The 14,358-nt window shown below is 46.0% G+C and overlaps 1 protein-coding gene across 1 annotated transcript in view; it reads right to left on the bottom strand.

Annotated features, from left to right (window-relative positions):
- MS4A15 (membrane-spanning 4-domains, subfamily A, member 15) overlaps positions 1–7,928 on the bottom strand; it is an 18,910-nt gene extending 10,982 nt beyond the window's left edge. Inside the window, 2 exon segments of the mRNA XM_011963543.1 lie at positions 988–1,239; positions 7,884–7,928. Of these exon segments, the coding sequence (XP_011818933.1) occupies positions 988–1,212 (225 nt within the window). The 5' untranslated portion in view covers positions 1,213–1,239; positions 7,884–7,928.
- Between the last annotated feature and the right edge of the window lie 6,430 nt (positions 7,929–14,358).

The raw sequence follows: 14,358 nt of genomic DNA, 5'->3' as shown, positions 1-14,358 counted from the left end.
GGCCGCTTTTTTTTTTTTTTCTTTTTTTGAGACGGAGTCTCACTCTGTCGCCCAGGCTGGAGTGTTGTAGCACGATCTCAGCTCACTGCAACCTCCGCTCGTGGGTTCAAGCAATTCTCCTGCCTCAGCCTCCCGAGTAGCTGGGATTACAGGCACGTGGCTCCATGCCTAGCTAACTTTTGTATTTCTAGTAGAGACAGGGTTTCACCATGTTGGCCAAGATGGTCTTGATCTCCTGACTTTGTGATGTGCCCACCTCAGCCTCCCAAAATGCTGGTATTACAGGCATGAGCCACCATGCCTGGCCTAAAGTTTTTCTTTTTAACAGTACATGTATACATATACACGTGCAAATGTGTGTATGTATCTTTCTATCTCTATCCGATATTTTATGCCTTCAGTATTTTATCAAGACCAATAGCTCAAGGCCATCTGAGATTGAAATCCTTCATGCACTGTCAGCTTTGTCAGGGCTGACTTTCATCTACCATGTTCGCTCCATCTCATCTCCCCCTTTCCTTTGCTCATTACGTTCCAGCTATGTCAAGCTTCCGCCTCTTCCTTTAACGGCCACACTCATTCCCAAGGCCTTTGCACCTGCCGTTCTCTCTACCTGGTGAACCCTCCCTCTCCAGCCCCTCCACCAGCTATTCCCTTGGCTGGCTTCAATTTAACAGCCAGTTTTGGCTTAAATGTCATCTCCCCAGAGAGAAGTTTCCGTCTACCCTCGCTAGTATTCCCCTTAGTCCTAGTCATCCTTTTCAACCTTACTTTTCTCTTTGGAGGTTTCTGAGTCATTTCTTTACTGGTTTACTCTCTGTGGGCTTTATGCGGGAAGGGCGCTTGTCTACCTGGTGCATGGCTGAATCTTGGAGTCATTACTAAGTATTTGCTAACTGCATTTTCCCCTCTCCAAAACATGCATGAATGTTCCGGTGCTGGGATACACACTACCTGCCTCAGGTTGTGCAGAGAGGCTGTTCTTACCCCCAAAACTTTGGGCTCTCCTGTCAGGAATGTCTCCTCTGGCTGTAAGTCAGGTGGCTGTGTGGCCCTTGGTGTCTGTGTCCCTGGCGGTGGCTCCTCAAACTGCATAATCCCTGGAGGTTGGCACATGGACGTGGGCAGAATGGCTGGAGGTGGGCGGAGGCCACTGGCATTGCTTGGCGGGATGACGACAAACACCCCATTGCTGGTGGGAGCTGTAGACATCGTGCTCAGAGAGCCTGGAAAACAAAGCTTGGGAGATGATGATGGTAATGATGATTGTTACACATGTGCATAAAGCTTTTCAGTTGATAAGCAACATACCCACCTGCCCTTGCTTACTGCAGCCCTGTGAGGATGGCCCCAAATGTTCTTATCAAAGCTGGGGAAGCTGAGACTCAGAGAAGCGAAGGATGTCTGAGGTCAACGGCCTCTAGGTGGGGTAAGACTGAGACTTGAATTCCAGTCTCTCTGGTTTCACAGGCCCTGCGCTTAATCTCTGAGGTATATTATGTGGAAAGCTCCTCTTGGAGGAGTGTATATTTAAATGCCCTTCTTTTCCCAGAAACGGCAAGTGACTTACCTAAGGACACACAGCTAGTGCTAGGTAGAACTTAGCGAGAGCACTGGTTTCTTCACCCCTAGACCAGGACTCACCGCCACTTCCTGCCTCTCAGCTCATGGCTATTGAGCTAGTATCAATAATTCCCCCGGGTGTGGGAACTTCCCACCTGCTGTGGGAAAGTTTCTATTTGACCACCCAAGCAATTACCATTGATGTAGCCAAGATATGTGTAGATATGGAAACTTTATGCAGAGCTTATAGCTTGCAGTGAACGCCACGAATGAGTTCTTAGACAGCTCCAGCTGAGCGGGGCTTGGTGGGGAGGCAGCTCTTTCTTAGAGAGTCCACCCCAGCATCTGTCTGCCAAGTATTTATTGAAAGAGCTTGTCAAACCACAAACATCCACTCGATGGCTTTTTGAGGGTCATGAGACACCTGTGGACTTGTAAAAGCACTCAAACTGCCTTCTTAGGAGGCTGTTTTCAGCGTTCCTTATTACACACCCAATCCTTGTCCTGTTTTTAGGGTCAAGGAGTTACATGCTCATGTACAAATAACATACACACAGTGCCTCAGTATTTTTCCATGGCCCGACCTCAAATGCCATGTACATAAGCTTGGATATGTTGCTGTGCACCCTCAATATCTCCCCCGTCTTTAATTTTTAGAGTGTGTTGGTTATTTAACGAGAGGTAAGCTTTTATTGCTTTTTCTTGGTTATAGATGCGTTGAGTGGCAGCACAGAGCCATTTGTACATACCTAGCAAACAAATACAAAAAAGAATAAGTATAGCGGCCATTACCCAAATGCGTATGTTTAACCCAGATAACTAAGTATTTGGGTTTAACTATTGAAAGCCCTTTTGTAATTGTTGAAGGGTATTTGTTTATAATTGCTGTGACCATTTTTTAGGTTGCTTTTTAAATTGACACTTAAGAGTGGAAATTTGAGAAGACGAATGGTTGTGACAAGCCTCTTGCAGGTGTGTTTTCACTCTCTCCCAAGCATATTGGGAGCTATTATACGGCAGAGGTGTGACAGAGGTAGAATTATAGTGCCAATTACCATATACATTTTGATGGGTAATGAATGCCTGTTGTTGATCTCCTAGCCATTCAACAGTGGCTTTAAGAGCCTCTGGGCGAGACAGAGTAGTTTTATTAATATTTACCTGTTTTTGAAACGTGGTTCACAACTGAAGCTGTGTGAATAGATTTTGTTAGAAAAACAGCTGCAGTAGCAGCAGTTGCTAATATAATAATAGCTGAGACTAAAAAAAAGCAATTAAAGTGGCCAGAAGTCTTTTTTTCTGAGTATGAGACAGTGCTTTTCTAAATAGCTACAGGGTCAAATCTCCTTCCCAGCTCCAGGTTAAATGTATGGGCAGCCAAAATTCTGCATGCCATTTTAAGATCATGACATAGGTTATATTTAACGATGTAACATTTCGATGAGACAGGCATGTAGCATACCAGCTACTGGAAGAGACTTTAATACTATAAAAGGATGGATTCTGCTCTATGTTAGGAATACCTCACCCAAACAAAAGTATATAAGGGTGCGTAGTACAAGTCATAACTGTGTCAGTAACATTATTATGGAAAGAGAGGGGATAGTTGCCACTGCTAGTAATATACTCACCATGTGAGAGAACCCGTTCAAAAAAAGGAAGTCCTAATCTCCAAATGTGGGTATGAGCAGGGCTTAAAGCTTGTTTCTTTTAGTTGTAAAATTGGTCCTGAAAGCCCATCCTCTGACCAGGTGATAGACTTATTGGAGGGACTCCCAGATCCAATATTGGAGGGACTCCCAGATTTGCAGACATAAGATAACCATGGGGACTCCAATCAAGTAAGGTGCCATTATCAAACAGAGGCCCTTGACACAGCGCAGGCTGTCTGGACAGAGGCCACTGAATGGCCTTAAACTTATATCGCCAGTCCCTACTCAGATGGCATATAGGAAGATCAGGCACTTGTGTAGCTTCATTAGAGACCTCAGTAAAATCAGTGGTAATAGCAGAAATAAAGGTCAAGTTTGCAAGCTTAGCATCCCTTTTAGGCTGATAGTAAAGATACTCCTGAAGAATAAGAGTAACACACTTATCATGTGCCAATGTGGAAAAACAAAGAGGTGGATTACTAGACAATAAAATCAAGTAGTCATTAAGTTTAATCCATCCCAAATTTTTCATTAAAGGGTAAGACAGGGGCATCCATTGACCTCTTGTCCAAGAAGTATCATTAGATGACAAAGGCGGGTCAGCATCCCACCATGAAATAACATTAAAAACAGGGAGACTTAGAACATGACTCCAGTAAACATGCCCTTGGGCTGATCCCACTTGGCAAAGGACAAGAATTACAAGCCACCCCAACATCTACGTCCGTCTGACTTTCTCAGAAGTTTTCCCAATTACCGCCAGATACATAAGAAACTGATTCCCTTCAGTTACAGCGACTTCTATGGCTGCAAGCCAGAGAGTTGCCTGTTGATCCGTTTTCTTTAGCTGTCCCCAGATAATGTCAGGTGCCTTCTGAGTCATCACCATCATTGTCGGTTGATTCTCCAATGACAGGTCCTGTGCTCGAGAAGAGGGCCCCGTAGTCCCCCCTTTTGTTTATTAAGATATACTTTAAGAGTTTGATGACCGGTTGAGTTATAGAGAATCTCAGTCTTCTGCTGTATGTTGATGTTATTGCCAAAGTTGTAATGCATAGCCAAAGTGAGCACTGAGATAGCAGGGGCCATTATCAGTTTTTGAGTTTGTGGAAGGCCTAGAGTCATAATAGATTCAAACAAATGAGCAATTGCATCTTTAGTTTTTTCTCCAGCCTAGGGGGTAGCGTGTGTTAGGCCTACATAAGCGTCCACAGTAACGTGGAGAGATTTAAAACGTCCAAAGGGTGTATACTGAGTAACATCAGTTTGCCAGGTAGCATTAGGCACCAGACCTCGTGGGTTGCCACCAAGCCCTAAGGAAAAAGGGGACAGAGAATGCCGTTGGCAATCAGGATAAGTTTTAATAATCATGTGAGCTTGAGCAAGTGTTAAGTGAAACTGGTGTTAAGTGAAACTGGTGTTAAGACTGCATGAAAAAAAAACAGCACGATCAGCTTGAACTCGCAAAAAAGCAGGAGAGTTTGCAAACCACATCTGTGTTTGTACCAGAGCATTAGCTTGAGCATTAACTGATAAGGGACCAGGTAGGCCAGGATGAGAGTGAATATATGTGATGTAAAGAAGGTGATGATCGAAGGGGGCCTGCCCCTCCACTCCTGTTGGTATTTCTTGTCAGTTGGAGACAAGAGACTGAGAAAAGAAATAAGACACAAAGTATAGAGAAAGAACAGTGGGCCCAGGGGACCGGCACACGCAGCATAAGAGGACCTGCACCGGCGCCAGTCTCCGAGTTCCCTCAGTATTTATTGATTACTATTTTCACTATCTTGGCACGGGGAGTGTGGCAGGAGAACAGGGTGAACAGGGTGATGGTGGGGAGAAGGTCAGCAGGAAAACATATGAGTAAAGGAATCTGCGTCATAAATAAGTTCAAGGGAAGGTAGTGTGCCCGGATGTGCACGTAGGCTAGACTTACGTTTCTCCTTACCCAAACATCTCAGTTAGTAAAGAGTAACAGAGCAGTATTGCTGCCAGCATATCTAGTCTCCAGCCACAGGGTGGTTTTCTCCTATCTCAGAATAGAACGAATAGTCGGCTTTACACAGAGACATTCCATTCCCAGGGACATGCGGAAAACAGAGGCCTTCCTCTTAATCTCAACCGCAAAGAGACCTTCCTCTTAATCTCAACGGCAAAGAGACCTTCCTCTTTTACTAATCCTCCTCAGCACAGACCCTTTAGGGGTGTCAAGCTAGGGGACGGTAAGGTCTTTCCATTCCCATGAGGCCATATCTCAGGCTGTCTCAGTGGGGGGAAGCCTTGGACAGTACCCAGGCTTTCTTGGGCAGAGGTCCCTGAGGCTTTCCACAGCGCATGGCGTCCCTGGTTAATAGAGAATAGAGAATGGCGATGACTTTTACCCAGCATAGTTTCTGCAAACATATTGTTAACAAGGCACATCCTGCACAGCCCTGAATCCCTTAAACCTTGATTCAATACAGCACATGTTTCTGTGAGCACAGGGTTGGGGCTAAAGTTACAGGTTAACGGCATCTCAAAGCATAACAGTTTTTCTTTGTACAGTTCAAAATGTAGTTTCTTTTGTCTTCCTTTTCTACATAGACACAGTAGCAGTCTGATCTCTCTTTTTCCCACAATGATGGGCACAGAGGAGCTCTTACGCTGCAAGAAATGAAGGTAGTAGGGGTTCATTAGTAATGCCCTTCACATGTGCAAGATCTAAATGAGTAATACTATACACCGCATAAGCGGAATCACTAACTATATTTATGTCTTGGGGAGGAAAAGTTTGTAAGGCCAATGTCAGGGCACCTAACTCTGCCTGTTGCGTAGTTTCAAAATGTTCCTGGATTTTGTGCTGCCATTTCTGTGTGGCATCTTGCCACACTATAGCTGCTCTTCCAGTTTTTCCTAAACCATCTGTAAAGACAGTAGTGGCATGAAGCAAGGGCTCAGAAACAACAATAGATACAAATTTAACAGGCACAGTTTGTAAGAAGTTCAGGAGCTTAGAGTCTGGTAAATGAAAGCTGATATTACCAATAAAACCAGCTACTGCGACTTGCCAGTTAAGATCACAAGCTAGAAGAGTATGAAATTGTTTTTTTCTTAGAGGTAGGAAAACAGTAGCAGGGTTATTTTTGCCAAATGCCTGGTTAGGCCACAGTTATAATATGTGGCTCCGGTCATCACTGCAGCAAAAGTTTGAGTCAGATGAGTTGTAGTGCCTATATTTTGGTATGCTTTAATAAACACACTGATTTCAGTGGCAGTGGCTTAGACTGGAGTTATTGCTGTCTGACAATCCTTATTTGCATTTTCAAAAGCCAATTGTAACATAAGAAGTTTGGTAGCTTTAGGGCGGGCTGCCTGTTTTTCAATTGCTGCTTGCAATCGGTTGATAAATTTAATGTATGTTTCTGTGGCACCCTGTTTAACTGTTAAAAAGGAACCCTGGGATTGTCTTATGGTTTTTTTTTTAAATGTTTGCATTGCTAGCTGTGAGCATTGAAGAAATAGATGGCCATCTGCTTGAGCCTGAGCCTGGGCTGAAGCAAAAGGCCCTGTCCCCAATAGTATATCAAGTTGTATTGGGATATTATTATCCAGATTTTGCAAGGACTGCTGCATGGCTAAATCACTGTACTCGCTCCACCACACGGTATATTCTGCAGCTGAAACCAAAACTTTTACCCAAGCTTTCCAATCACGTGGAGTCATCTTATAGCCATTTCCCAGAGCCTCAATCATCCCCTGCGTAAAGGATGAATGTACACTGTTTTCACGGATCCTTTCCTTTAACTCTTTGAAGACAGTAAAAGGCAAACTGTCATGCCGTCTCCTGTTGTTTTGAACAAGAACAGGGAATGCGCCAAAAAGCGCCTGAGTCTGCCTTCCTAAGTCCCTCTTGGAGACACTCCTCTACTAAGGAAGTTTGACGAGGAGTCGGCGTTGAGCACACAGCCACCCGACCATATGGGTATTCACTGACTGGAGGTCTTATCCAAGAACCATCTCTTGGGCGGCCTCCAGTCTCCTCATGGGGGATGGGAGGCACCATTGCCTGAATGGGGCCAATGAATGCAGGTCCCTTTAAGGGTGGAGGAAAGGAGGGCGATGGCTTTTCTATAGGTGGAGGAAAAGGCTCCCGTCCGTGCTCGTCATCACCAGAAAGAAATATCCTCCTTATGCCCTACGGAAGGGAATGAAGTAGAGAGAGGACCCCCCTGCCCCCGGCCGCCTCCCGCTGTTCTGGTTCCTGTTCTTCTTTTTCCTTTAAACCTCCTGAATTCCCTTCAGGCAGAGAAGATGGGCAGTCTGACCCACCGCAATCTGGCAGATAAAGAGGATATAACACCCAGTGTACCAGGTGGTCCAGGTGGTCAAAATAGTAACCTTAGTAAAATGACCTTGCTCCTATCCTCTTTTCAGGCAGTGACCTACCTGCTCCCATAACTCTCTAAGATTCCTTGATCAGGAAACCAAGGGCATTCCTGCCGAATTAAAATTACAGGCATGTGTAGAGCTCCAGGCTCTACAGTGCACTGGTTAGTCTTCAGTAGCTGTTGCACTGTTTTTAAAAACTACTTTCTGTTCTTTGGTCATTTCTTGACCCATGATAACCCAACCTCTGATATTTCACACGTGGGTCCCATCCTCCTGATGGGAGTCAGGACTGTCCCTTACCGGGATTCCCCGAAAATGGATGAGTTTTCCTCCTTCACGCGTAACTTCAAGACGATCACGTCGGGGTCACCACTTGCAGAGCTTATAGCTTGCAGTGAACGCCAAGAATGAGTTCTTAGACAACTTCAGCTGAACGGGGCTGGGGGGCGGGGTGGGGGCAGCTCTTCTGAGAGAGTCCGCCCCAGGATCCGTCCGCCAAGCATTTATTGAAAGGGCTTGTTAAAACACAAACATCCACTAGATGGCTTTTTGAGGTGGGGTCATGAGACACCTGTGGCCTTGTAAGAGCACTCAAACCGCATTCTTAGGAGGCTGTTTTCAGCGTTCCTTATTACACACTCCACTCCTTGTCTTGTTTTTAAGGCCAAGGAGTTCTATTCTCATGCACAAATAACATACACACAGTGCCTCAGTATTTTTCCATGTCCCGACCTCAAATGCCATGTACCTAAGCTTGACTGTGTTGCCATGCACCCCAACACTTTAGGTGTGGCTGGCCTGGGCAAACACTTTGGGAAAAAACACCCATTACCCAGGTGTCAGGAGATGAGTTTACCAGGAAACCACAGAGTGGTGAATCTGCCAGATTTTACAATGAAATCGAAAACAGTCATCCTTCTTGTTGGCATGGGTGGGTGGGGAGTTTAGCAGTTCAGTGTAAGGGTCTGAGATAGAAGCCAGGGTTTGAATTCTGGCTCCTCCGGTTACTGTGAGGCACGGGAGCAAGAGGGTCACCCCTCTGCCTCAGTTTCCTTACCTGTGAAATGGGGATAATACCACTGGTACCAATCTCACAGGGTTTGGTGTGAACTAGACTGAAAGAACACACACCAACTTGATAAAATCCATCCCTTACAACGTGACTTGTTATAACATGATGCGGCTGAGATGTTTTGTTAAATATAACATACCTAAGCCAGTGACTTACAATGGACCGTGGATGTGCATTGCTTCCCAGTGCTCTGAGAGCTACTGTGCACGTTCAGGAGGGCACCAGCTTGCAGATTGTGGAGCAGATTCTCCGTGGCTCTGCAAGCGCTCTTGGCTGATAAGGGCTCCGCCTCACTGTTCTGTGCTCAAAATATGTGTGTCTTCCGGGAAGCCTCTGTGCCATTTATTTTGTGATAGGTCTGACCTATATTGGATGACAAAGTGGGCAAGGGACAGCGTTGGTCCCAATGCAGAGAAACAGAGGGAAAAGGACACATAGGCTCTTGAGCAAGGTTTTCAGTGACCGGAGGCACCTCCAAAGAGGTGGTTGTGAAAACCCAGGATAAAAATCTGCTGGCATTAAGGGGTGGGGGAAGCCATGTGACATTTTTCAGGGATTACTAACATGGCTCCCTTTAGCCTAGGAGGTGTGACCAACACGTGGAGGTCAGAGTAGATCTCCGGAGGGATTATGCTGTAACTTCCCAAATAGCACCGTCTTCACTGGGTCTCGCATTTCCAGGATCTGACAGTAACCTGATTATTAGTAGACACGAAAACTACTCAGAACAAAGTTGGCAAACTTTTTCTGTCAAGAATCAGATACTAAATATTTTGGGCTTTGGGGAGCCATATAACTTTGATTGCAACCACGTGACTCTTCCACTGTAGTACAAAGCAGACATAGGCAATACATACCCAAATGGGTGTGACTGTGTTCCAACAAAACTTTATTTATGCCTGGGTGCAGTGGCTCATGTCTGTAATCCCAGCACTTTGGCAGGCTGAGGTGGGCAGATTGCTTGAGCTCAGGAGTTTGAGACCATTTTGGGCAACATGGTGAAACCTCGTCCCTACCAAAAAAAATACAAAAAAAATAGCCAGGTGTGGTGGTGCATGCATGTCCCAGCTACTTGTGAGGCTGAGGTGGGAGGATCTCTTGAGCTCCAGAGGTCAAGGTTGCAGTGAGCTGAGACTGCGCCCCTGAACTCCAGCTTGAGTGACAGAGCGAGACCTTGTCTCAAACAAAACAAAACAAAAACTTATTTAAGAAACAGATGGTGAGCCAGGTCTGAACTGCAGGCTGTAGTTTGCCAACCCCATTCTTAGAACACTGCCTGGCACAAAGTAAACTCTCAGTAAATTTTAGCTATTGCTTCAACTGTGTGTCTCAGCCTCCAGAACCATGAGGTGTAAATTTGTGTTCTTTATAAATTACCCAGTCTCAGGTATTCTGTTATAACAGCACAAAGTAGACATATTTGGAAAGACTATATAGCTTCTAAGGACATTGCTAAAGATTGCCTAGCCTACTTGTTTATTTTGATTATTTGCTGTGATTTTGGGCAAAATGTGAAAGGCACTGAGGTACTCTACATTTCCATAAAATAAAGATACTGAAGGCTGTTCACTATGCCTCAGTTTATTACGAGGGTTGAAAATGGATAAGAAAGTCCTTGGAAATTGACGAGGTGCTGTGGATGTGTCGGGTTCACTTTTGGGCGAGGGTTTCAAGATGATGTTGCTGATGATCCTTTCTCATCACTCACCTCTCTGGAACGTTCTTTTTTTTTTGTTTGAGACAGAGTCTCGCTCTGTCACCCAGGCTGGAGTGCAATGGCACAATCTTGGCTCATTGTAACTACCACTTCCCAGGTTCAAGCAATTCTCCTGCCTTAGTTTCCCAAGTAGCTGGGACTATAGGCGTCACCAACACACCTAGCTAATTTTTGTATTTTTAGTAGAGACAAGATTTGGCCATGTTGGCCAGGCTGGTCTTGAACTCCCGACCTCAGGTGATCTACCCACCTTGGCCTCCCAAAGTGCTGGGATTACAGGTGTAAGCCACCACGCCTGGCCCTCTCTGTAACTTTCTAAACCAATTCACAGTGATAGAGCTCCACACTGTTTCTGTACTGGTGCCAGGTTAATAAGAGCTTATCATAAACATTTTTTGAGGACTTACTCTTTTCTAGGAACTTCAAATAAGTTATTTCTTATACTCACAATGGTCCTTTGATAATTCCTGTAAGTTTTTTTTTTACCGATGTGATCACCTCAGTTCAGGGCAGTGAAAGGACTTGCTCAAGGTGACATGGCCATGAAATGGCTGGGCTGGGATTCAAGTCCAAGTTTGGCCATCCCCAAAGTCTGCACCTGTGCCGCCTATTGCCACCTCCAGTGCCAGACACAACTGTTACCTCCCCATTATTCCAGCCATTACATTCTAGGTGCCTTCAAGTTTGGCATGGCCACGTGACTTGTTTTGGTTAAACCAATGGGAGTGGAAGTAAACACATAGCTTCTGGGTGGACCATTTAGGTGTCAGCGTGTGACTCTGCAGGGCTCTTTTTCCCTTTGTCACAGTGACTATCAGTGTTCCAGGCAGAAACTGCCTTATCCATCTGGGTCCCTGAGTGAGCAGAGCCCCCAGGAGACATAGAACAGAAGGAAGAAATAAACCTTTGTTGTGTTAAGCCACTGAGCTGTTTGTTATAGCAGCATAGCTTTGTTTCTCCTGATTGTCATATTTTCCAGGAATGAACACATGCAGGAGTAAAATGCCCTCAAAGGACTTAGAGTTCATGCCCTCAAAGGACTTAGAGTTTAGTAGGAGGAGCAAGAGAAGTTTGCAATCCAGTCAGACAAACAATTGTTGAGTGTTTACTGTGAGCACCAAGTTCCGGGGCTGGGAATGCAAGGATGAATTAAGGCTAGATGTCCTGCTCTCAGAGACTAGCAAGGGAGAGGAGGCTTGGTGAGGGGAGGGAGAAGCGCTCCTGATTGTGGAACTCAGGGATGTCATCAGGGAGAACGTGGACCCGAAACAAGGGTCCTCAGCCTGCTCCCCTGCTGTCCCCATCTCCCTTGCCCCACACTCCTTCTGTTTCCTTTTTCTCTCTTCTTCAATCTCTTCCTCCTTCCCCACCTTCTGTGGTTTGAATGTGTCCTCTCCAAAATTCATGTTGAAACTTAATCTCCATCATGATGGCATTAGGAGGTGGGGCCTTCTGGAAAATGGTTAAGTCATGAAGGCTCTGCCTTATGAATAGATTCATGCTTTATAAAAGGGAGAGAGGGAACTAGCTTAGGTCCTTTTGCCCTTATGTCTTCCACCATGTGAAGACACAGCATTTGTCCCCCACGGAAGATGCTGCAACAAGGCGCCACCTAACGAGTAAGTGAGGAATGGGGCTCTCACCAGACACAAAACCTGCTGGCACCTTGATCTTGGATGTCTCAGCCTCCAGAGCTGTGAGGCATACATTTCTGATCTTTATAAATTACCCAGTCTCGGGTATTCTGTGACAGCAGCACAAAATGGACATATCTGAGGAGATTCTACAGTTTCTGAGGACACTGCTAAAGATCGCCTTGGCTGGGAGTCCATGAACACTGGACAAGAGAGACAGATGGCAGAACGATGAAGAATTTGGGGTGAGGGGAGCCCACCCCGCCCATCGGTCTTTCCCTTCCTCAGATGTAATAATGAACATTTACAGCCTGCATCTCACTCTAAGGGAGAGGCAGGCATGGATTATTAAGTGTGATTTAGAGATAAGAAAACAGAAGTTCAGAGAGGACGAGTATTTTCCTTCCAGTTGCACAGCACCTCAGTGGCAGAACTGGAATGGACCCAGACTCCCATCTCTCAGTAGGAAGAGTGCCGACGTTATGGAATTCCTATACTTTTGGGTTTGAGTCCTGGCTTTGTCAGATGAGGGAACAAATGTTTGCACTTCACTCCTGGAGTAATCGTTCTGAAAAGCTTGTTGTTCACAGATCAGCAAATGATAAACAAATTGGGACCAAACGAGTCTGCCAGTTTTCTACTTCCCCAAGTAAGTTCATGCAAAAAGTCATCCATGTTTTCACCATCATCTAGAAAAGATATTTAACACCAAAGAAGTAGAAAGGACATAATTTTAAGATACAGGCTGGATACGGTGGCTCATGCCTGTAATCCCAGGACTTTGGGAGGCCGAGGCGGGTGGATCATGAGGTCAGGAGATTGAGACCATCCTGGCCAACGTGGTAAAACCCCATATCCACTAAAAATACAAAAATTAGCTGGGTGTGGTGGCACATGCCTGTAATCCCAGCTCCTCAGGAGGCTGAGACAGGAGAATTGCTTGAACCCAGGAGGCAGAGGTGAGCCAAGATCGTGCCACTGTACTCCAGCCTGGGCGATAGAGGGAGACTCCATCTCAAAAAAAAAAAAGAAAAGGAAAAAAGATACAAACACAAAACCTTAAAATTTACATGAAACAATTTTAACTTGGTGAGCCCCTCACCACTCTGCCCATATAGCTGTCATTTCACTACAGACAGGTGAGCACTGTGTCTGAGACCCACAGTGGTGTGTGGGCAGGTTTGTGGACCTTCTGGGGTGGGGAAGGACCAGCCCCATACGGTTCAGCCGGGCTCTTCCTGGGCTTTCAGATCAGACGGGGCCTGCACAGCCCCAGAAGGGAGCACATGTATAATTAACAACATCTCTCCTGGGCGAGTGGTGAGAAATTTGAGAAAATGGAGGCCTTGTGATCCTCAGGAGAAAACACCTACAAAAATAGGCTCCCTGTCAACAGGCAGGTTAAGTGAAATCATGAGCATGAAAGTGTCACATAGTTCCTGAGACTGCAAATTCCTCTCTCTTCCTAGCCCTCTGCAGCCACCACCAGCACCTCTGCACCCTGGGGCCAGGGACTAACCCATCCACCACATTCCAGAGGCTACCTGGCCCATGCCCCGGCTCTGTGCTACCCAGAAGGAGGACTCTCTTTTTCTTACTAACCCATCAGTCAGCATGCCCCAAAACACAAATGCATGTGTGTCAGGGACGGACAGGTGGAGGAGGGAAAGCCACCGTCCCCTGCCTCTGGGAATCTGCAAGGTACGCGCCAGAGGAACAGCCGCCTGTAGCAGAGACACAGAAAATACGCAGACATCACCAAAACGCATGTCATCACCCAATGAAGGAGCAGTGGTAGTAACAGCCCCTCATATGCACAGTCCTCTCACAGTTTATAAAGAGCCGTCACCTGTATGAGACCACAGAACCATCCAGTAGCCCTGTAAGGTAAGTGTTACTCAGCCCATTTTGCAGACCAGTAAACCAAGGGCTAGAAATAGCAGTGTGGGAGGATGGGACAGGCTGTGGGACTTGAAGGCTGATGTATTTGTCAGAGATGTTAAAGGGAGGTTTCAGCTGAGACCAGGTAATGAAGTGAGCTGTGCTGCAGACGGACCAGTGGGACGTGCAGAAAGCAGGTGGCTGAGAACCTGCTAGATGCCTTTTGCACCTCCCTCATGGGGCTGGGAGTGGGGATTGAGAGGGGGTTTTAGGAAAGAACTTACAGAATCATTTGAGCACTGTATATTGGGGAAGGGGACGCATCCTTCTTCATCTTAATATAAGGCAGAGAGGCTGGCTTTAAGGAGACTCCTGGAAGAGATTTCAATGTACAGCCTGCATAGTGGACCTGCCAGATTCCTGAGTTGAGGGAGGAATTTTTTGGGGGGTACACAGGAGAGAGATCCCATG

This window comes from Colobus angolensis, unplaced genomic scaffold (assembly GCF_000951035.1).
Source record: "Colobus angolensis palliatus isolate OR3802 unplaced genomic scaffold, Cang.pa_1.0 Scaffold61, whole genome shotgun sequence".
Taxonomy (NCBI): domain Eukaryota; kingdom Metazoa; phylum Chordata; class Mammalia; order Primates; family Cercopithecidae; genus Colobus; species Colobus angolensis.
Note: the sequence above shows the minus strand (reverse complement) of the source record. Positions and strands in the feature narration are given on the sequence as shown.